At 46.7% G+C, this 23955-nt stretch overlaps 1 protein-coding gene across 2 annotated transcripts in view; it reads right to left on the bottom strand.

The window, feature by feature from the left end:
* CS (citrate synthase) overlaps positions 1–23672 on the bottom strand; it is a 41369-nt gene extending 17697 nt beyond the window's left edge. Inside the window, exons 1-6 of one of the 2 annotated variants that reach the window (XM_073563420.1) lie at positions 23230–23672; positions 10254–10301; positions 10009–10116; positions 7808–7873; positions 7601–7732; positions 7273–7461 (exon numbers count right to left, since the gene is read on the bottom strand). In XM_073563420.1, coding sequence (XP_073419521.1) covers positions 7273–7461; positions 7601–7732; positions 7808–7873; positions 10009–10116; positions 10254–10301; positions 23230–23280 — 594 coding nt within the window. In that variant the 5' untranslated portion in view covers positions 23281–23672. Of the gene's footprint in view, positions 1–7272; positions 7462–7600; positions 7733–7807; positions 7874–10008; positions 10117–10253; positions 10302–15931; positions 16012–23229 lie in introns of those variants that run through there. The other variant, XM_073563421.1, reaches the window with a different exon arrangement.
* Positions 23673–23955: the final 283 nt, after the last annotated feature.

The following is a 23955-nucleotide window of genomic DNA, read 5'->3' as shown; positions in this document are numbered from 1 at the left end:
AAAAAAAACATTTTGGAGGGTTTCTGACAAACTTTTGTAACCTGAGGCCATCAACTCCTTTACCCATGTGTCGCCTGCGACACTGATCCAGACGTGGCGAAACCAGAGTAGTCGGCTGCCCACCTTGCTGGTGTCTGGTAAACGCCTTGAGTCATTTGGCTGACTATCTTTGGGATCTGGATCCCCTCGATCTGGGCTGCTGAGTACGCATTCTCCCGAATGGGTTGGTTCTATATGAGACCTGCCGCTCCCTATCCTGGTTGGGGCGGCCTGACGCGGTGGAATTGGCCACTGTGGTCCACCCGGGGTTGCGAAAGGCCCGAAAACATGCCTGAAAAGGGTGGCGAATAGGAGGTTTGACCTTTTGATGAGGGAGAAAACCGCTCTTTCCTGCTGTGGAGTCGGAGATAAGTTGATCTAACTTCTCCCCAAATAGACGGCCGCACTGATGGGGCAGGGAAGTCAAGGACTTCTTGGAAGTGGAATCGGCCCGCCATGTCCTTAACCATAGAGCTCTTCTGATGGATATTGCGCTAGCGGCAGCAAGTGCCGAGCAATTGCCCGCATCTAAAGATGCACTGATTACGTAGTCTCCGACCATCGCGATCGCCGATATCTCTGCAGGTAGCTCTTGCTCCTGCGCGACCTTGTTTAAGGATTCTGACCATGAGATCATGGCCTTAGCTACCCAAGTTGCTGCGAATGAGGGAGAGAGTGCTGATCCTGACGCCTCATATACTGAGCGAGCTAAGCTCTCTTTGAGGCGATCCGTGGGATCCTTAATAGAGGAACCACTAGGTACGGATAAAAGTTTTAGTGGCTAGGCGTGACACTGGTGGATCCACCATCGGAGATTCCGTCCATTTTTTGCGGAGGTCCGGGGCAAATGGATACCTTGCTTAGAGTGCCTTTTGACCCGAGAAACGCCTGTCTGGTCGTTCCCTGTGTTGCTGCACTATGCCCTCAAACTCAGGGTGAGAGGAAAAAATTCTGTGCGGACGCTTCACTTGCTTAAACGCCACCTTATGCCCTGTAGCCGCTACGGGATCATCCTCAATCCCCAAGGTCTGATTGACGGCTTCTATGAGGCTGTCCACTGTCTCACGTGACCCTGGAGCATCCGGGTCAAGGGGCTCGTCCGAGTCGAAATCTGAGGTCTGCTCGCTATCACCCACTGGTGACAGGGAGTGAGAAGCAGAACTTACGGACGCCAAAGCACCGGATGGACTGGGTGACACCGCGTGGTTTCTCTTCCCCAGGGTCTGCCTGGAATGAGAGCGGCCCCTGCAGGCCGAAGGCTCTAGTGAGGTGGAGGTTCCCTCTAAGGCCGGCGAGCCACTGTCCCTGCCCTATCTGGGGCCTAAAGGGACTTGATTGCCCTCATAAGCGACGCCATGGACTGTGACAGTGATAGGGCCCACTCCGGGGGGTTCGGGACCTCAGTCGCAGTTGCGGGCTCCTGGGCGCGTTCAGACTCGCAGACTTCGCATAATCGCTAGCTCTGTGCCCGCGGAAACGCAGCCCGACAAGAGATGCATGCAGCGTAGAAAAAGTGTGCGTCTTTGCTTTTTCGGACATGCTGTATCTGTCCGCTGCTGGGGATGGGCGGAGGAGGTAGCACCTCGTTTTCCCTGTAGCGTGGCCTCTCGGGCAGCACTTACCCCGGTCCTGTGCCCCCACCATACCAAAATCGCGCGCCACCAGCTGTGGGGCGGGGCCGCCAGCATACAAACCGCTCCAGGGCCGGTACTAAGCGGTACTAAGCCAGGGGACTAAATTTATCCACCGCCGCCCAGGCCTGGGGGGGCCGCCGGGAGTGACGCGCGGCCCGAAGGCGGAACTTCCGACCGCGGCCTCAACTTATCCCCTGTCCGCGACGGGGGTGTGTGTGTGTGCGGACCTTCCATGGCGCCGCAAAAACTGGCGCTACTTACTGGCGCGGGCTGCTCCGCCCCGCGCTCTCCATCTGCAGCCATGCTCAGCCAAAAATGGCCGGTGGCATCCGACGGCTAAGGGCTCCAGCCCAGGATCTTCGCCGCAGGAGCCCTCCCAGGCCCTCTCCTCCCTGACGATCCTCTTCGGCTTCCAAGCTCAGGTATGTGAGGGGGCCTTGAAAAATAGGACAGTGCAGGCACCCTAGCTCCATCTAACCCCATCAGGGGGTGAGGAGAGGGACCGTCCGCCGCCTTGCAGCACCGCAGTCTAAGCATTGGTGGAGCAGTGGGGCCGCATGGACTAGTCTTGTGCCTCTGTACAGCCCATGGTTTCAATACCTAGGGGTGGTCAGGGCTAAGTCCGGCATTGTGTCCCACGTCGCGGGAGAGGATACGTAGAGGGACACTCGCACGTGCTCGCCTGTTGTTGGTTTGGGGAAATCGGACCCTTTCAATAGGATCCGTTGCCCCTGTCTAATCTTCATGGAAAAAGTCTGGAGCAAAAAAACAGACTTGTGCCTCCATGGACACTAAGCAAAAAACTGATTTCCGCCCGCAATAGGGGTGAGGGTGTATACGGCGGAGGAGGAACTAACCTTTTGTTCCACTTAGTGTCAGCCTCCAAGCGGCAGAAGCATACACCCACAGTATCTGTGTCCACCAATGAGGCGAAGGAGAAAGTCAACGACTGCTATTGATGTGTGATCCCATGTTGGTGTTTTTTGTGCAAAAATTAATTTTGGATGTCTCCCTTTGCAATGAATGGTGACATGTTCATTTGGCTACAGAGACAGCAGTAGTTCTGCAGAAAATCTGCAACGTGTTCATTTACCCTTAATTTTTGGGCTTGCACTGAGGTCATTGCATTAAAAAATAACCAGTTGTGGCCTATGAAATAGAAACCATTTACACAGGGAGATCAAGGCAGCGCTGGCTGCAGAAGAAGCTGTCTTTTCTTCCTGAACATAGGCAGCATATTTATACCAGATGTCCAGAGAAATTTCCATGTGTCCTTTATAGAGCAGCGTCAAGGAGTTCAGCACCAAGTACGTCAGCCCTCGTGCCCAGAGCATATGTTAAATACTCTGCATGCCCGTATGGAGTGTTCACATACAAGCTGGTGGGAGGGCTTCTACCCTAGACGCCAAGGGCTGGATGACTTTGAGAAGTCACATGAGCTCCAGAGCTGGTTCACCTTAACAAAGGGTTTTCTCTGCCAACTCAGCTCTGCATTTATAGAACAGTAAGCCAAAGCAAGCAGAGCACAGGGACCTCCACCTATTCCAGCAGCATGCTACTGTCCCCACAACCCCGCAGCTCTGTGTAAATGTATGACAGATCTGTCACAAAGCCAAGGACATTGATGGGTGGAGAGGAGACACTCACGGAAACTTAAGAGCACCTCCTCCATAAACATATCTTCAGCGTTGTAGAAGGTGATGCAAGGACACGCGTGTGACCTTGTGGAGGAAAAACGCAAAAGGTTAGAGGAAAAGAAACCATAGTCGTAATTAGCATTAAGAGGTGATGCTAAAAATGTATTCTACTGAAGATCAGCTCTAGAAAGGTTTCCTTCTGCAGCAGATTCAGATGAATGGAAAAGCTACATGCATTCTACAAAAAAAAAAAAAAAAAAAAAAAAAAATATTGCAAGAAATCTGCTTAGTACACATGGCAAATTGGCTGCAAATTTACGTGGCACATAACTGTGTAAATCCATACCCAGAAACACACAGGGTTTGCCGCATTTACTGACCTGGTGCTGTATTAAGGCCCCGTCACACAATTTTTGTGACGCAACAGCGATCTCACCAGCGAGATCGCTGTGTGTGACAGCGATCAGCCCCCCTGCCGGTATCGCTGATCGCTGCAGGAAAGGCCAGGACTTTTTTTTTGGTCGCTGGTCTCCCGCTGGCCACTACGCATCGCTGCGTGTGACAGGCGGGAGACCAGCGATCTGCTGGTAACTAATGTACACATTGGGTATCCAAGGGACGTGCGTCCCTTAGATACCCGATGTGTTCGTTAGTTACCAGCGCGCTGATGCAGGGAGCTGGTAACTAACGTACACATCGGGTATCTAGGGACGCACGTCCCTTGGATACCCGATGTGTATGATAGTTACCAGCTTCCTGCATCAGCGCGCTGGTTACTAACGTGCACAGCGACGACGGGCGCTGGGCGTCGCTGTGCTGATCGCTGGTGAAGCGGTCTGTTTGACAGCTCACCAGCGATCACATAGCGATTCACCAGCGATCCTGACACATTGAGATCGTTGTCAGGATCGCTGGTGAGTTGCTATGTGTGACTCCAGCTTTATGCTTCAGGCTTTCCAACTGTGGATCTACAATGTGTGCATTTCCTCTGACATTATCTGAGCAAGTTCGCTCATCACTACTCATTACCCAAATATACATATGTGCCACCGATTCTGAGCCCAGTGCTCAGGCTGGAACTATGGGCATAAGACGGATGAAAGAATCCAGCCACAATATCGTCACTAAACCAAATGGCCTGCTAGGTTTTAGTCTGAACATTACCAGATATGGTGGGTTGTGAATGCGTCCTGGTTATTGCCACAGACATTGTAAAGAGACAATGTTGGAGAATGTGCTAGATGTCGGTCATGTACAAAACTGGTACAGGGAAGCCCTGTAATGGCAGGATTTTGGCACATTAGTGTGATCAAGGACTGTCTTGGTAATAATGATTTTCAGACAACATTTCTCAAATTATATAGCAGTCAGCCAAACAATTATTCAGTAAACTGTTTGGCCAGCAACCATCTGGCCCAACTCCGCCATACACAGGGGCAGTCTGCTGGCCAAGCACTCCTGAGTTCTCCACGAGAGTTACTGCCAGTCTTCATTGGGGGAAGCTCATTTCTTAAAGGGGTTTTACACATAGCGATATTGCTAGAAATTTCGCTAAAACGTCACTGGTTTTCTGACGTTATAGTGATATTGCTAGCGATATCGCTATGTGTGATACTTACCTCCGACCGGCTCTCCCGCTGTCCATCGGCGATCGCGCGAGATCGGGCAGCTCCATTTCTCGTCGGGCGCTTCCTGCTGTGTGAGACAAGCGACGCGTGGAGGCGGGCGGAAGGACGTCAGGATCGCTGTGTGTGAAAAGCGAGTATCGTGCGCTGCGTCGCTGCTGCATCGCTGTGAGATCTGTGTGAAAGCTCACTAGCGATCATTTAGCGATGCACCAGCGATCCTGACTGGGTCGGATCGCCGGTGCATCGCTAAATGTAAAAGGGCCATTAAGAGAACTAAAGGATAAGCAGTGCCTGATCCTTATCTTTAACAACAATCAACTGTTGGTGGACCCTATACACAGACTGTTAGCCGAACCTGGATATATTGTCAGGTTCAGCAGCTGTTAGTCTAATGTGTATGTGGAGGGGGGGGGGTCGGGGTCTCAGGTCTGCCTGTCTAACTCATATGGCACACAAAAACCACTCCTAGTGTCCCGAAACTTTACTTCTGATGGCATCTTCAGGTTAATGATAAAATTATTCCATTCTCAGTTTCATCAAGTGATATTTTCCAAATTTAAGTGTTCAATCCAATTACAGGACACATGACCTGCAAACTACAGTCGTGGCTAAAAATTTTGAAAACCAAAATTTCTCTTCTGCAAAGTTTGTTGCTTCAGGGTTTGTAGATCTTTAGTCAGACGTTTAAGTGGGTACTCATGTACAATTATAAGCATTTCATAAGGTTTTTATACTTTGGCAAATTCTTACGGTTTATGAAAAGACTCAATATTTACAGTGTAGACCCTTATTTTTAAGGACATCTGCAAACTTCCAGATGTCCCAGTCAGATGGGAGCTTCACGAGAAAAAGTAACTTTGCAGGTAGTACCGGGACTGATCAAGCCCCCTCAGCTTATTAGGAAATCTGGAAGATATCAGGAGAAACAATTGTGTGCTCTACCGTAAGGGTACCGTTACACCTAGCGATGCACCAGCGATCCCGACCAGCGATATGACGCGGTCAGGATCGCTGGTGCATCGCTAAGTGGTCGCTAGTGAGCTGCCAAACAGGCAGATCTCACCAGCGACATCGCAGGGGACAGGGATCGCTACTTACCTGTCAGACGAGGCGATCCTGCGTCCTCCCGCCCGGCTCCACGCGTCGTCACAGCAGGAAGCGCCGCAGGAAGTGACCGACGAGGAATGATCCAGCAGCTTCTCACGCCATCAGCGATAACCAGCGGGGGAGCCGGTCGGAGATAAGTATCACACACTGCGATATCGCTAGCAATATCTCTGCATCGTCACAAAATCGGTGACTTTACAGCGATATTGCTAGCGATATCGCAGTGTGTAACGGGGGCTTAAGTCCAGTGTCACACCAACAGTAAAGCATCCTGGTAAAGTAACCATTTATGCGTGGGGGCTTTTCATCCAAGACAGTGTGATCACTCACAATTTTGCCTAAGGACAGTACCATGAATAAAGAATTGGATCGACACATCCTCCAAGAGCAACCAGTCCTTAGGATCCAGGAACAATTTGGAGATGAACATTACTTTTTCCAGCACGATGAAACCATATCACAAGGCAAAAGTGATCACTAACTTTCTAGATGACTAATCCCATAGTGAACCTGTGATTAATCCTCAAAAACCAGATGGCCAACAATACACAAAAAAAACCAAACTAAACACTAATTAGTCAAGAACGGGTTGCCATCCATCAGGATTTGCTCCAGCAACTGATATCCAGCTGTCAGGGTGAACAGCAGAATTCTTGAAAAAGAAATTTCAGCACTGTAAATATTCAGTCTTTACATAAACTTTATCTATTTCTCAATAGAAGTTTAAAAAACGTATGAAACCCTTACAACTGCACTGACACATACGCTGGTTTTCACAATCTCAAAACTTTTGGCCACAAGTATACACCGCTAATCTAAACTTAGCATTTTCATAAGAAAAAAAACCCCCCAAAAAACGATAAGGGCTGTAGTAAAAATCTCCCCCTTGGCTAATGGTTTATATGCGGGAAAGTGTAGCAGAAATAGCGTGAAGAATATAAGCTCCATTTGGAGCAGACTGCCCCCTAAAGGATGTTTGAGATACAACATCCTTTCAACACAATTTTAATTACATTGGCTCCAAACTCAGAATTTTGACTACTCCAAAAAGGCTACAAAATGGAATGGTTTTAAACATAATTATACTCTATGACTGGCTGACCATTTCCTTGGAAATTAAAGCAGAAATCTGTATTAAAATGCAGTATGTGCACAGCATAAAAGTGAGTGGCGGGAACACTATGGTCTGTGTGCACAGCATTCAGCCATGTCTGGCCTGATTCTTACCTCCCAGTACTTGGCCTTGTTAACACCTTCAGCATAAGCCCGAGCAAAGTTGCTCTCACTGTTTAGGGCGGTGATTGCAGCGCTGAACTGGGACATGGGATGCAGATTGGTGGGAAAGTTGTCCAGCATGGTTACGACATGTGAGGGGAGAGCAGCTCTCTTTGCCCATTCTTTAGAGACCCAATTAACCTGTTAATCAGAAAATGCCCAACAGTGACAAATAGCAGTAAAGCATGTGTAGGCTGGAGCACTGGTATGGTGACATAAGTGAAGCGATCATTAATGGCACAATCAGCAGATTACGGCAAGCTTTCTATAGGAAGTTTACCTGTTCTTGTGAGGGCATCTCCCCAGTGACCAGGAGCCAGAAAAGTCCCTCCGGTAGGGGCTCCTCACCTCCTGGTGCCTTGGGCAGGAGCTTCTGGCATTCAGGGATACTGTAACCACGGAAGCGGATGCCCTAGAAACAAATATGGCGTTCTGAATTAGAGGAATGAAGCACAATGGTGGACCTCGCTCTGTCTGTAGATCTTACCTCATCAGCATCAAGCACAGATGTTTCATACACTAATCCTTTCATGCCTCTCATGCCTCCATATACCTAGAGAAAACATACAGAAAGACAAACAGGTGTAAAGGTGTCTTCATTGGATAGGCTTATTTGAAGAATCTTTTTACAATTTAATTAACCCCTTAACGCGCCATGGAATTAGAAGCCAGTATAGGAAAAAAAAGTCAGCCGCACACAGGCCGGATGCTGGCTATAGTAAGTAGCTAGCATCTGCCTTAACCAGCACCGATGGACTGGCACAATGATTGCTGCTGTCAACCTATTAAAGGGCTCTGTCAATCACCAACAGTGGCCCATCAGCTCCCCCTGAACCATGATCACCGATAGGTTGCTGTGACAGATGGGGCTGGCTGAATGCCACTTGTGTCTGTCGTGATTTTTTTTCTTTGACATCCAACCTGTTTGGGCATCATAGGAGACTGTAATTTTCACTATATACAGTTGTATTTAGTAGGGATGTGGGGTCAGTAAGCCAAATCTCAGACTCCTCAATTTCCCTGACGCTGACCCCACAGATCAAGAACAGAACAGACATTTATAGGGCATTTTATAACTTTCCCAAATTCTTATGGAAACATTTCCAGCACATCCTGCACTGAACCCAATTTGTTATATATTTTAGGAGTCCGCAACAATCAAGTCCTCATATGTCTAGATCAGTGTAAAAAAAAGAAAAAAAAAAAAAAGAAAGATACTGTTTTTAATTTGTATTTCCGTCATGATATCCTTTGCAGTTTCTGGGATTTTCGGTCCAGTGTGTGGGCCCATCAGTAACTGACAGCGATCTCTGTATGAACACTTGTACAAAGATAGCTGTGTATGAACACTTATACAAAGTGAGATGTCAGTCACTGATGAGACCCATCCACGGGACTGAGAATCACAGAAAGAGCAAGGGATAAATGATTAAAACACGTTATACCAAATCTTTACTCACAAAACTATATATCAATTTGCTCAGCTCCCCTGCTTTACAACATGCTGCCTGCAGATTGGAAAGCATTTTCATGGTAAATTTAAGTAGAGTCTATCACCCAAAAAACTGACAGTATAAACCAAGCACAGTCTAATAGGGCATAACATACCATATTTTTCGGATTATAAGACCCACTCCCACCCCCCCGCACACCTAAATTTGGGAGGAAAATGGAGGGGAGTGTCTATATAATCCGATTGTATCTTTCCAGGAGGGCAGCGGTGAAGCAGAAGCAGGGTAGCTGCAGTAGAAAGCCAGCGGCGGCAGGAGTGGGGTGATGCCGCGGGCCCTGGGCTAGAAGAGGGTGTCCAGTTGGTGAGAGGCAGGAGACAAGTACCCGTTGCACACGTCAGTTGCTGCGCATGCACAGATTTAGATCTCGGCTCAATAATTAGTAGAGATCTCAATCTGTGCATGCGCCGCCTTCGCCATTTTATTGAAGACTGCCGGGAGATCAACGTTTGCAGCTCCTGCTGCGTATTGCTGGGAGATCCCACCCTTCCTCCTGCTGTCAAATTACATAAATGTGATCCTACTTTTGCTTCCTGTGACCCCACTCCACTGCCACCGACCCAGGGGATTAAACACAATCTCATAATTTCATTTGGACAATAGGCACATTGAGAAATGACTAATGTAGAACGAAAAGTTTGTGAACCTTTACTGTTGGATTGCATATTAAAAATTTCATCTACTTTGTGTGCCAAATTTTCTTATGTGTCACTGTGAATATGTCACAGTTTTCTGTCTCAAGTATATGTCAAGAAATACTTCCAACAGATGCCTCCAATGTGGGCTGTAAATGTGATGTGAACAGGGCCCACTCTGTACTATAAAAGATCCATAAAGTATATGGCAAATGCATGTCCCATGTTAAAGGGAACTTGTCAGAAGGTATCCCCTTTTATAAACTGCTGAAACCACCTTGCCTGCATCTTAATATTTGCACCCTTGAGAAGGTATGCAGAGAGGACAAACGGATGTGCGTTAAGATGCAAATAATGTGCTGGTAATAGATTATAGATTAAAAAAGGAAAACCTGATGACAGGCACACTAATAACATAACATGGTTATCACACACACACAAAAAAAAATGAATTACAAATCTGTCCCCAAAGGAACTGCATATGAACGACAGGGTAGCTATTAGCCCAAATTAAAATCCGTGCAGATATTTTTCTGGCTTACCATGTCAACGGTGATTTGGCCAATGACGGTCTTCCCATGTTGTTGCCTAAAGTTCTTAATCCTTGATTGCTCTTTTGGGATGAGGTCTGACAGGACATCTTTAAGATTCTTTATGGAAACAAGAAACAAAAAAGTTAAAAGGAAGCAAGCAGGAAATCCTGGCCATTTATGAAAAGGGAGTTACCAGTCACATTAAATAATGTGCCCAAGATCAACCCAACAAGGAAACAAAAGACCTAGCTTACCGTGGAGGAGCTGGCATGGCGAGCAGCAACCAAAACACAAGGGGAGTTCTGTTTGGAGAAGAAAGAAGAGATTGTGCCCATTATTCAGCTGTTTGGAAAGAGGAGAATGAAAATAACATGCTGTTGCCTGCCAATGTGATTATAAAAAGCAGTCTAGGAAACCCAAGGGATGGAATAGCCTCCGTACACAAATGCGTAACCATTCTCTGAGGCGTTAGCAATACCTGCAGCTCAACCGCAGCATTTCCAAGTCTCTAATTTCATTCACACAATATGGACTTAAAAAGCCACCTCCCATCTGCTTTGGGGTTCATAGAAGGAAATCTGAGCTGAAGACAACACAGGTAACCATGGGAAGACACCTGTAGGTTTCACCCAGCACCACATAAGAAACCAGAAGACAACTTGTTAAACTTGCTACAGACCTATGCTGGAACTGGAGGCTAGGGGAGGGTGCAGAACATCCAGGTATGCACCTAAAACGGACTTTTTGAGTAAGGACGCCAATCATCTGACAGTGAATGAGTCCCACGACCCAGAGTATGTAGAGTACAACAACACCCTAACTGAACGCCATGAGAATATGTATACAAACTATGGTCTATGGGGCTGCTCACACATCCATGTTTCTTTATGGACTGCATATACAATAGTCAAGGATCAAACTACTGAGATCAAGGAACTCATGGAAAAAAAAAAATGGATTATGGCCTCATTCACATGACAGTGATTTTACACATATGCCAAAAAATGGTCCAAGTGTCAGTTTTTACCATCAGTTTCATTAGTGATTTCCATGTGCATACGCGAGTCCTAAATGTCTGAAGGAGGCCCAATGGACAGAAGATTGGTTTTTTGTTTTGCATACTAGAAAAAAGGATCTCACAATGATGGCAAAAACAGACAGGCCAAAAATGCATACATAAAATGAGCATCCGAAAAGGTATTACGTGGCAGAGTAATACTCCATCATTTCTAAGAGTGGTAAAGCCCTTTGGTGAAAATCTTCTCTAGGACAGCACTGATACCAGCGTGCGGTCTCTTTTTAGAAAATGTTCTCATAGCCAGTTTTACCTGGCCACAAGTATTTCTTGCCCTCCCCGGTTGCGTAGATCTCTGAAGTCAATTATTTCTGTCACATTGCCTCTGTAGACCGCACACCCCACTGAGCTCACTGACTGCAGTACTGTCGAAGTGACATCAACAGTAAAGACAAACATTAGACTGGCAGCGGTTGAGAGCGGTGTTGGTAGAAGGAAAAAGTACTATTTTTTAATCTCCCTCGGTCCAGCGCTGAGATTCCATCACTGATTATTATTATTTATATAGCACCATTAATTCCATGGTGCTGTACATGAGAAGGGGTTACATACAAAGATATAGACATCATTAAACAAATTTACAATACAGACTGGTACAGAGGGGAGAGGACCCTGTCCTTGCGGACTTGCATTCTACAGATGTCACGTTGATAGCATTGCAGTCAATGAGAACAGTGGCCCATGCTGTTTACACAGGCAAGGCTGCTAAGTTCTCTGACCGCAGCACTGTCGTTGAAACGTGGGCAGCGGTGGAGAATCAGCGAAGGAGCCGGGAAGAGTATGAAATACTTTATGTACTTTATATGGATTTAGTCCATACATACTTTACGCATTTACAGAACCCTTTAGAGTGAGTACACCTTTACAATAGGCCTAAATGAGACTGATGAAGCCTAGCACGCGGCACAGAACGCCTAGCAAGGACTGGATACCGAGTACCTGAAATACCACATACTTTTCCTAGAGAAAAAAAAACTGGCTTAGTAAAAGCCAATCTGGTTTTATCCGCAATAGCCAGCATGGGAGCAGGAGAACGGCAGCTTTTATCTGATCACACACCCAAAGCTGCACATATCCAGACACTTGTTATGTAACATGACAGCATTCTATAACACTGGGACTTTTTTTTCCCCCCACAATTACTGCATATAAAACACTAGTAGATTATTATACATTATATATATGCCATAGCCACTGCTGGGGGTTGGTGGATGTAGCGGTCCTTGCATCAGTGACATCTGTGACAGTGGCATCTTTCTGCGATTCCAGGATTAGTATGAGATGTATAATGTCTCTGCAGACATAACACGTGGTGTCAGAAATCAGCGCAGTGCAGCCTGTAACCAGGAGATGACCTCAGCATGGAGTGCATTATACAGCCTCTTACACTTTGGGCCTTAGGCACAGCAGCATTATGGCTGTGTAGAGAGCAAAATTGCATTCATAGATGAGAAATTTCATAAAGAAAATAATTTGCTGGGTTTCTAGCATCAATTTGTTTGCGCTATTGCAAATCTGCGTTACTAGGCCTGGGCTCTGGCCAGAATTAGTCTCCTTCCCCTTCCGGCAGCAGAGAATGATCTCTACAGTGAATACTAGTATATTTAATAGTAGGACAACCCTTTTTATCTGGAGATTTTTCATTTTCTTCTTAAAACTTTTTTTTTTAGCTGTAAACGTTCTATTATAAATCCGACGAGCAAATTTAGGATTTGGAACGAGAAGTTGTCTACAAATTTACGGTATGTGTTAGGCCGGCTTCACATTTAAGTATGGAGGAGCTGCGGACTTCCTCCGTGAAGCTCCACCCACGGCCGCACCTCCGCCTACGTCCGCATACGGCCTGCGTACCCTATCTTTAATACTGGGTACACAGGACATGCAGATGTAAGCGGATGCCTCCGCATGCATCGTTTTGACGATGTGGCGACCCGCGCCGAACGCATCATGTTGGAATTTTAGGAGAGCGCCGCATCGTCAAAATGACGCATGCGGAGGCATCCGCACGACCTGTGTACCCAATGTTAAAGATAGGGTACGCAGGCCGCATGCAAAAGTATGCGGATGTAGGCGGAGCTGACCGGAGGAGGTGCGGCCATGGGCAGAGCTTCATGGAGGAACTACGCAGCCCTCCGTAGCTCCTCCATACGCAAATGTGAACCTAGCCTGGTGTTGATGAACTAATGTGTAAAATGAAGAAATGTGCCCGTCACACTGAGGGCTGTGCCGTTCAGGGTTGAGGTGGGAGCCTCTTACACAGTCGAGATATTTGTCGGCTTTATGCCGTAATGGCTACTACAGCACATGTAAATACAAGGTGGGAAAGGCCGCACTTCCCATTCTCAAGCATTCGATTCCCAGGAACAGAACATTGTACAGTTTCCCTAGTTAACACTTAAGGTACACGGCACAGGAAGAATACACTGTAGATTTTCCAAATGGATTTGCAAGTGGATTTACTCATTTGCAATTTACCAAATCTCACCTACATATTGGGAAAAAAAAAAACACATAGCAGAAAGCGAATTCCAGTTCAAATTCTCATTCTGCAGAATGTCAATTTATGAAGTGAATAGTCCCTGCAGATTTCACATTTTTTGCAATGCAGCAGGTGAAATATGTGGCAAATTCCATATATATCCAGAATAAATCCACCTGCAAAACAGATTTAACTGCAAACTGGTACCAATTCATGGTGGAAAATCCTTATGCTTGAACATACCCATAAAGGGGTTTTCCGCCCTTTTCTTCTATTGTACATATGGGCCGAGTATGCTAGAACAATAACATTCCTCCTCCATCCAACCTGATCAGGTCCCTCACCCATAACTGACTGCAGCAGCGTGCAGGTTGGAAACCGCACCTGTCATTTTACAGTTTCATCTTCCAAAGTACATTTTGTCAGCACAACCTTTAGATATTTCACAACAACGCCAAAGTAAGGTTAGTTCTTAGGCTAGTTTCACATTAGCGTTTTTTTGAGCAGCGCATCGGGCGCATAAAAAACGCAAAGAAAAACGCAAAACAAACGCGCGTTTTTTTAACGTCATGCGCACGCTGATGTGTAAAAAAAACGCAGCGTTGTTTGCGTTTTACATGCGTTTTTTGCATGCGTTGGCGTTTTTTATGCGCATGCGTTTTTAAGTGTGACGTTTTTTCCATTGTCTAGAGAACATTCTAGACTTGTTTAACTCAAAAACGCATGCGCAAAAAAACGCAAGCGTGCGCAAGACCATGCGCACGCATGCGTTCCCATAGGCTCCAATGTGGTGTTTTTGCGCATTCCGTGCGCAAGCGTTTTTTTGACGAGACAGGGCGGAACCAAAAATGCAACATGTTGCGTCTGGCGCGCCTGGCGCAAAAGACAAAAAACGCATGCGCACGAAAACGCAAGTATGCGCAAGACCATGCGCACGTCATGTTAAGTATAGGTGCGCATGCGCACGGGTGCGCACGATGCGCTGCGCACAAAAGCGCTAATGTGAAACCAGCCTTAGATAGCCATTATTTACTCATCAGTCCATAAACTATGAATAGGAAATATGCTCACATGTACACATACATGCTGTATTCACACCGACAGCTGATGTGCACTTATGTAATAATTGGACCATAGTTATTCCCATCTCAGCCCTTTACCTCCATCTCCCTACATCAGCCACAGAAGGGCGGTCCAGGGACAAGTCAGGACTATGTGCTATGCCATTTCTACAACTCCTATAGAACGGTATAGAAAAGAGTAGCTCATTCACTTTAATGGGAGTTTCAGGCGCACCCAGAATCTCCTGCCACCATGTCACAAGTTACTCCCATCGTGCCCATCAATAAGGTGGCTCTACAAGAATGTCGGCCACACCTACGTTGTATGGGAGGGTGCAGACTCTATCCTAACAGTTGAGGAAAAGAGGGGTTGGGCATGTTGGATTTCACTATGCCCGATCTCTGGTTCTATAAGGAAAATAACTTGGTACCTTTGGATGATGGGAGGAGGGGTGTAACCGCTGCCAGCTATCCAATGAGCATGGCCACCTGTAGAATTTCTCTTTACAATGCCGGTTCCAGATTATAAAATGAGCAAAAACTGTACCAGAAAGAAGCAGATAATCATTTTACTACACACGTTAACCAATGAATTGATATCTGTATGTACACGAGGAGCTTTAGGGCACTGTTCTCAACCCAGGGGCTCGCAAGCTGTTACATAACTACACCTCCAATTAAGCACTGGCATACAAAGGGCTGCAGAAGGGGAACATTGATGATCTTCGACGACTAGAATAAGATCGTATGAGAGATAGTATAAGGTACCAATCCTCCCCTGTTATACCCATGTACACAGGAAATCTCTTATTAAATGTAATAGATAAATATTAAATTGTGAAACAAGACGTGACTCGCTCAGCCGAACAGGCGCTTTATACTGGTTGGTAACGTTTCCCAAATCAAAGTGGTGACAAATGCAACAGGTTATTCACTCACACACCCACTGACCTAGAAACTAAAGGCTGGTTACAAAGGCAGCACAAGACAACACCCATCCATTACACGGACTAGTTCAGAGAGAACCATCCAACATTTCCAATCACCCGCACCTCTGAACACTCAGAATATCCACCCTTACATAGTTAATCTGCTCAGAGCGACATCGCTCAGCCTCCTGGTCATCCGAGCACAAAGAGGTGACTTGGGTTTAGCAGAAATTACCATACAATCCCAATAATCCAGCATCCACACAACCCAACCTGCCTTAGGGTGGGGTGACTAGAATTTTTCAGATTTGAGGCAAAAGCCACAATGGAATTTGTAGTGGAAAAGTCTTCTCTCTATCCTATATTATTCAACAGAGCGGGGTCTTACCACATTCACACATGCTTCTTAGCATCATATGACCAGGAGCTCTCCCGGGAAACATCAGTATATATTCGGACCATATGTAATGTATGCAGCCAAGGTCTTCAACCAGCCACACAACTGCTGCTTTACTGAATCCTGGATATGTGCACAGCGGCTAAGTGTTAGATATCACTTCTGAGATGCAGACATTGCCCTCGTGTTACATAACTAATGAGCCACATGACTCCCTTATCTAACATCACAATGATTGAACTGCAGCCCGACCTTAGGGCCAAGGGCACATCAGTCAACATTTTCAATGTCACTGCATTTGTTACATCTGATAAAGCTATTAACTGCAGGCATAGGGTTAATCTGCAGGTTACTATCACTAGGCAGGTGCCCAGCCCCTAAACTGAATATATGGCAACCAGAAAATGAACTTCATTCCTCCCAGGAGGTGCCAGCTTTCAGTCACAGGTGTACTGGTGGCTAAGGTAGGTACCGCTTCCAGCACTGTCAGAACTGACTGACAGCTCTACAGTGCACCAATGCACAGTGCCAGGCATGATTTCAATGCTGGGCTGTGGCCGTGCCAACATGCCTCTAAGGCCGGGATCACATGCGAGAAACACGGCCGAGTCTCGCATGTTAGTACCCAGCACCTCCATGGAACGTGCGGCCGCATAGCAATACATGCAGCCGCAGGCTCCACTCCTGAGTGCCGGCGTGTTTCTCACATGTGTGATCCTGGCAGCAATAAAGTTAACTCCCTTCTGGGAGGCGCACTTTCAATCCAGCAGCCAGAGATAAGCTGCCACCAGACAGATAACATGGCAGAGCTCAACTGAACAAGTGCTAGTGTGAAAGGGAGCGACCGCTGCCAACAGAATGATTCATTTCACTGTCATATTTATCTGAAACAACTCCATGGAAACGAATGTAACCAATTTTCAAAAAGAGAATTTTCTGAAATGTGTGAATACATCCAAAGACGGTTCTCCAAAACAGCCATTTATCTATCCATAGGAAAGAGAATAAATGTCTGTATGCTGTGCTTAGCAGTCACCTGGACCAGAATCCTTAGCCCCCTATCCCTCCGGGAAAAACACTGCTGCAGTGTGGAGGATTTTGCGAGGCAATCTGTTCCGTGTCTATAGTTCCACAGACTTCGATTGAAGCTGATTCACAGTTAAAGGGAATGTCCAGGTCTAAAAACTGGACCCGATAGGTCATCGACATGAGATTGTGGGGTCTAATGCCTAGCTCCTCAATCATCTGAAATCGGGACTGGCAGTGGACCAATAGGGATAAACTGCAGTCCTCAGCAGCACCTAAGGGTATGTTCCCACGTAGTTTTTAGTCTCTGCGGATTTTGTAGAGAAAACCGCAGGAAATCCGCAGGACAAAGTGCTGCGGTTTTTCTGCGGATTATCTGCGTTTTTTCACCTCATAATGGATGAGGTGTAAAACCGCAGCGTTTCTGCACCAAACAATTGACATGCTGCGGATTGTAAACCGCAGCAAAACCGCGCGGAAAAAAACGCAGCATGTGCAAAGCTTTTTTTTTATTTCCATAGGAAATAAAGGTACTGTACAACGCAGCAAAATCTGCTGCGTTTCTGCAGAGCCAAAAACGCTGCGGAAACGTAGCAGAATCCGCAGCGTGTGCACATTTAATGTATGTAGCTGCAGGGTTCTGCTCCATACATTGCTTACATCGGGCTACCACCAAAGCAGCGAATAGGTCAGCAATTGTTTAGTCTCCAACCTCTTTATAAGGGAATCTGTCAGCAAGATCAGCCCTCTTAAACTGACTACACGGGCATGCAGGTCATAGGAAGCTTAATAAAACGATGCCTTGATATCTGCAAGGTGATGTCTTATTCCAGAGAAATTCACGTTTTTCTTAACATGAAAATGAGCTGCTAAAATCTATGGGCGGGACATAGATCTCCCCAATAATTTGCCTCCAGAGGTTATTTTAAATTAAAGGAGTTGCAAGTGTGAGAATGACAGCCTCTCTGCTGTGTGATGTCAGGCAAGCAGGAGAAGGCGGCACTGGGCAGGGAATAAAGCTGGAGCGACAGGTGTCAGATCTGCGGACTTGTTTACACATCAAATGCTGATTTCTCAGGAAGAAAGGACCGGCCGTGTAAAGGTATTGGTGGAGTTACATGTGCAGATAAATAGTTTGTGGGATAAAATCCTGTTGACAAATTCCCTTTAAATCCATACTTAAGCAGTCACAATCCGTTTGCACCATCAATCTATCAGATTTGACATTTTTGGAGCTATTGCATCACAGTCACATTTTGCAACATTTACCATCATCACTTGCAATGTCGCAATACATCCTAGTAAACTCATGCGATTCATCACATAGCCTCATTGTTTCTCTATTCTTTAGCGTTCAAAGCGTCCTTTTTCACTTATAAAACTTTAAAAAATTAGAAGGAGTCAAAATAAATTATAATATTTGGTAGAAAAAGGTTTAGCATGTCAGACCGCTAACAAATAAGCTTCAAGCAAATCCTATGAAAAGATTTGTCAATGCAGTCAGCAAGAAAAGTCCAAAAATAAGGATGAAACCTTTAGGCCATGAACATCTGTGTCTGTCGAGAGATGGAGTGTGAAAGTTTCTCTGGAGATTAAAAATTAAATGGATCTATTCAGTCTATTGTTTGCTAGAGCCCATGTCAGAATGAGGCTAGTCTGACCACAGGAATCTACAAAGGTGCTATTGACTTGTAGGGAACATCCATCCTCATCATCACCAGTAAGGTCATAACTTCTACACTCTACCATCTGTAATTTGCCTTTTTACAATATTGGATATGTCCAGTTACTGAGGCCTCTGATTAGAGAGGTAGTAGTCACAAATTATCGTCACCGGATATCCCTGACCCCTCTACTACTGCACCATTGTGTCATATCTCCAGTGACGGCTCCAGGGGCCATGACGTTGTGCACAGCACTGTAGTGCCTTCTTCACAGAAGCTAGCAACAGCCAAGCTCAACCCTACACCCATTTTTTTATTTTACATTATAGCAAGAGCCACGTGCATCAAAAACTACTCTAAAAAATAAGTCACAATTACCTACATGAATTATATTTTGGCATTCCCTTTTCAAGAGTAAGTTACGTATGAAAGCCATGTGAATGGTTGCATGTGGAACAGAACAGGATTTCCCCCATAAACAAATTCCCATCTGGAGCTCTGCATCAATTTCTAGTGGCTTTATTGTTCTCTATAGTTCAAATAAGTAACCAGCACACTATCTATTTGGCCATTTGTGCCATCTAGCAGAGTTGATTTCTTTTGTGCAAAAGCTCCCTTGCCCATCCCCCCCACTACACCACACCTAAAAGTTGACACTTCCTGTTAGGAGTCATGTGCAGAAAATGACCTCTGTTGGCACTGCAGCAAGGGTGAGGGCACGTAGCAGAAGGGTCATATGGGGTAAGATCCTTAAAGTGTAATCGTCGTTTTACTTTTTATTTCTTAAATCAATAATACAAGTGAAAAGAAGCAACTTTGTAATATATCTTATCAGAGAGATGTGCTTCTCTCTGCCAGAATTAATCAGTCATTATCAAAATTCTCAATTCATACTTTGCACTGACGAGGGGCATTACCCCCAAACACTGTGGCTGCATAATGGAGATTCTGATTTGGCTTTTATCCAAAGTCATACTGCAAGACTCGTTAAAGGGTCGATAGTGACTTTTAGGATAGCTGCTTCCAACAGGGGGCGCTATAGAGTTCTAGTCCTCTTCCTCCCTGAAAAGGCAATTTGCATATTACGATTCTGAGGTCAGACTCTCCCATTAGGTTACATTCACATGTCCAGTAATCGCTTTCTCTACTCCCCTCTTACCTCTTCTTCCCACAACCACATACAAGACTTCTCCCATTTTCCTGCAGTTTAATAACGCTTACACTGGCCCCCATAAACCGCACACCCAGCACGGCCACTAGCTCGGCATTGAGGACGGCTGTCAGTCAGGGCAGGGGTTCATTCACCGCCCTGAGAATACAGAACGCGTCCCTGACCGACAGCCGGCCTCACAGTGCAATGCGTTTTTTTCTCTGCAACTATTACTCTATAATCATTTACGGTGTTCTTCTACAGAATGGTAATGTATCTGTAAATATCGGACGACATACGGATGGTCTGTTTTTTTATCCTTGCACCCATTGGCGAGTCTCGCCCAATATACGCGGCCACTAGCAGTGTGCCAAGATTTTTTTTTTCTCACTCCAATCTGAGAAAAAAAATTGCAGATTAGCACTGATTCAGCGAGTAACATTAGTCAGCGTACAAGCCGATTTATTGGATTGCACTAGTCCGATTTAAACGCAGAATTCAAATCCACACCATACTTTCAATTTCCTAAGAATTCTTTTCCTCAGAGTGTAAATGGGATTTTTAAAACCCCATTTACCTGCATTGCACTGTAAATTGCTGCAGATTTCCATTGGAGACCCGTCTAATTCTTCTTTTAAGGTTAGAATAATTAATGGTATATGCAATACACAAGATACCAGCAAGAGTGTCACAAGATGCCAATACTTCCCTTAGGATTGCTGTACAGAGAGTGGGACTGATCAGACCCAGTGGCATCAGACCTGACAGATGGAAGGAGTGGCTGCTACTGCCCAGGAACACTCAGGACACCGCTCCCAGAACATGTCAGTATTTATAACCTATGAGGTGCCCAGCTGTGGACATGCATCATGTGCTGACCATAGGATAACCTGTAGGATACCGTGTCCCCTTGGAAAGGTCACCCTGCACACTTCCTCACCTTTACTGACCTATGGAGGCCAAATACACTATGCAGATAAGCAAATATTTTCTTGAGGATTTATTGTTCTCGCCTAAACCAAAGCAGATGAAGAAATCCACAGCCGTCTGGAAAGTTTACAATTTGCCGTTATGACTTCAGTTAACCATTAAAAAGGTAAGGGTTGCTCAGGACTGTTCATTTTTATCTTTACACCAAGCAGAGACTCCTCTGTCAAAGTGCAATGAGTACACTATGACTAATCAAGTGACATCTGACCTACGGAGCGGAGGAATCACATGGAACCGTTCCACTGGAGTTTTTACAAAACCTCATGTGTCCAGCAGCAGAAGCCGTGGAAAGATGGTGGTACAGATTATATAGCCTTCATCTAGGTCACACGATGCCCAATCCCACCAACTCCCAAACACATACTTGCCTTGGGAGAGTGCAGACAGGCACTGCCAGACATGTCGGGGGGCTCATCTCCTCTGAGGACATAGTGGGTCGGTATAGTATTCTCCAACAGTCCAATACTCCTCCGCCCCCCACAACATCTGATGTCAGGAGAAAGTCTGAACACCTCCTACACAGCAGAGCTTCAGGCGACATGTGTGTGATCCCTACGGTCAGGTTTAGGCTCAGGTCTTTCCGTTTTAATGAGCAGAGATTTCAGCTCTGTACCAATACTGAATACAAGATGCTGGGCTTACAGAAAACGGATCGGTTCCCAGTGAAATGAAAAATGTCACATACATGTACAATAAAGAGTGAAATGTCACACTCAAAATGCAATTTGAGCCAAGCAAATGGTCATAAAGGAGACCAATAAAATCTAGTCACTATAAGAACCACACCTTAGTCTAGGCCTCCATGACCATTATCCAAAAGCTGATCTGCAGCATGCAGGGTGTTGCTGCACAGGTCCACTCCTCGGCGCCTCTCTCCATGCTGCCTGATCGCACCAGGCTGCCCAGAGCGTGCCCTGCCTGTAGTGCATACACCAACACGGGCAGTGCAGGAGCCGAGCAGGGGCACAATCAGCCCTGTCTGCTCACCAGACAGATCCACAAGGTGGGGAGCGAGGCAAAGTAACAGGGGCAGAACGGTGTACTGAGAACGCTTATTAGTATATGGAATAAAGATCATTTTCAGAATAAAAGAAAGCTGAACTTCATACATGTCTTGACAGGGGACAAGTCCTCCGCGGGACCAGAGTCCTCCATTTGCTTAGCTTAAAAGGAATCTGTCACCGGAAGTTGCAGGCCTATGTAAATGCTGTGTCCGGTCCGATGGGCGGTGTTTCTCCTTTTTTTTCTCCACCCCATCCGTGGCCCCCGTCTGCGCTCTTCTCCGGTATTCTTCTCCAGTATTCTTCTCCATCGTTCGCGCACACGCAGTATGCTTTGCCCAACTGCGGGCAAAGTCGAAAATCATTACTGCGCATGCACTGGTACACTATGTCCCAGAACACAGCGAAATACTTCCGGGACATTGTGTACTGACGCATGCGCAGTAATGATTTTCGACTTTGCCCGCAGGTGGGTAAAGCATACTGCGCGTGCGCGAAGCAAGATTGCTTTGTGCACGCGCGAACGATGGAGAAGAATACGGGAGAAGAGCGCAGATAGGGGCCACGGATGGGGTGGAGAAAGAAGAAGAAACACCGCCCATCGGACCGGACCCAAGCCATTTACATAGGCCTGCAACTTCCGGTGACAGATTCCCTTTAAAAAGAGTTTTGGGGTGACAGACTCCATTTAGAGAGAAAATAAACTTACATTTTATTTTGTATAAGGTATTTGTAAAGTTATGGCACATTTGCTTTATTAGAAGATTTGTTTTAATTCATGTAAGAATAGATTCGTATTTTCCACCATCAGCTTTACCCATATCAGTACATAAGCTTTTGGAGTACAGCTGATGGCAGTGATGGGTCAGCACCGGTCTCCTGCGTGTTGTGCTTGTCAGAACAATCTCCTGCTGCAGCTCATCCCCAAGTACATAGACACAGAGGCTGAGCTGTCCCCCTCACTGCCATCATCTGTACTCCAGAGGACGGCATTCTCCTAGCAATACAGGAACACAGACTGGGGAATACAGGGGGGATTGGAGTTTACATGAACGAAGACAAATCCCCCAATAAAGCAAATTCCAAAGTTTCATAACTTTCTGTGCTGAGCAAAATTATTATACTTGTTACTGCCTTTCCAATGACTCTCCCGGTAACGCTGAGAGCGCTGCATTCGGCGTCACACGGTGCACTCGGGGGGCTGCAGGACCCTCTGTTACAGGGCGACCCCCCCTACCTCTGAGCTGCAGAGCCGCCCTGTGTGACCTCCATGACCGGGGCTGCAGGAGCCGGCACACGCGTGCTCCCTGCCGCAGCCACCAGTGCAGTGCCCGGTAACGGCGGTGCCCCGCGGCGACAGCCGGGCACTCACCCGCTGTAACTCTGCAGGTCCTCCCGGCGGTTACCGGGTACTGTGTGACTATGGCGGCTGTAGCCCAGTACTACAACAATACTCACCTTAGCCCCGAGAATACGGGCGCACAGGCGTCCGGCGGTGATGAGAGACATTGTGAGGGCGGCTGGAGTTTGGAGCTTTTCCCGGGGAAGGCGGAGGCCGTGTCTGGGCCCGGAGCACTGGCAGCGTCTGACAGAGAACGGCTAAGCTGAAGGCGCCTGGAAGGCCGGAGCCGGGACAAGGTTGAAAAGGAGGATTTGAACCCCGCCCCCTGTCTAATGACGTCACCAGGATCGGCACGCAGACGTAGGCCGCCATCTTACGAGAGGCATGGGAATGACGTTTCCTTATTCATTACTTCTTGGTCTCACTGTGGTTCCTCTAGTAATATGACACTAGGACGCAGAACTGTACAGTAGGCGCGGCCCCTAATGTCAGATAGTCCGAGCGGCCCGTCACTGCTGACTAGGACAGTGCAGTATGGCGTAATGCAGGTTATTGGACTCCTGCTGTTAACGAGTTACAGTTCTGACCACGGTACAGTCACATGTCAGGCGACGGGTAATGAGTATATGAGCCGCCTCCTCAGAGCCCGCTGTGTCGGCTCAGACGCGCGTGACTCAGTGCTGATTTGTGATTGGCTATACAGCTTGCCAGCGTCAGGAAAGGCGGGAGGAGGGCGGGAAACTGAGCGAGCCGGGCTATCCCGCACTGCGCAGGCGCGCCGGCTCCAGCAGTTGTGCTCTGCAACCTCTGTCACAGCCAGACTGCTGCTCACTCAGGAGGTT

This window comes from Dendrobates tinctorius, unplaced genomic scaffold, assembly GCF_039654945.1.
Source record: "Dendrobates tinctorius isolate UK_male_01 unplaced genomic scaffold, ASM3965494v1 ptg000388l, whole genome shotgun sequence".
Lineage (NCBI taxonomy): Eukaryota > Metazoa > Chordata > Amphibia > Anura > Dendrobatidae > Dendrobates > Dendrobates tinctorius.
This window is presented reverse-complemented; position numbering and strand designations above follow the sequence as displayed.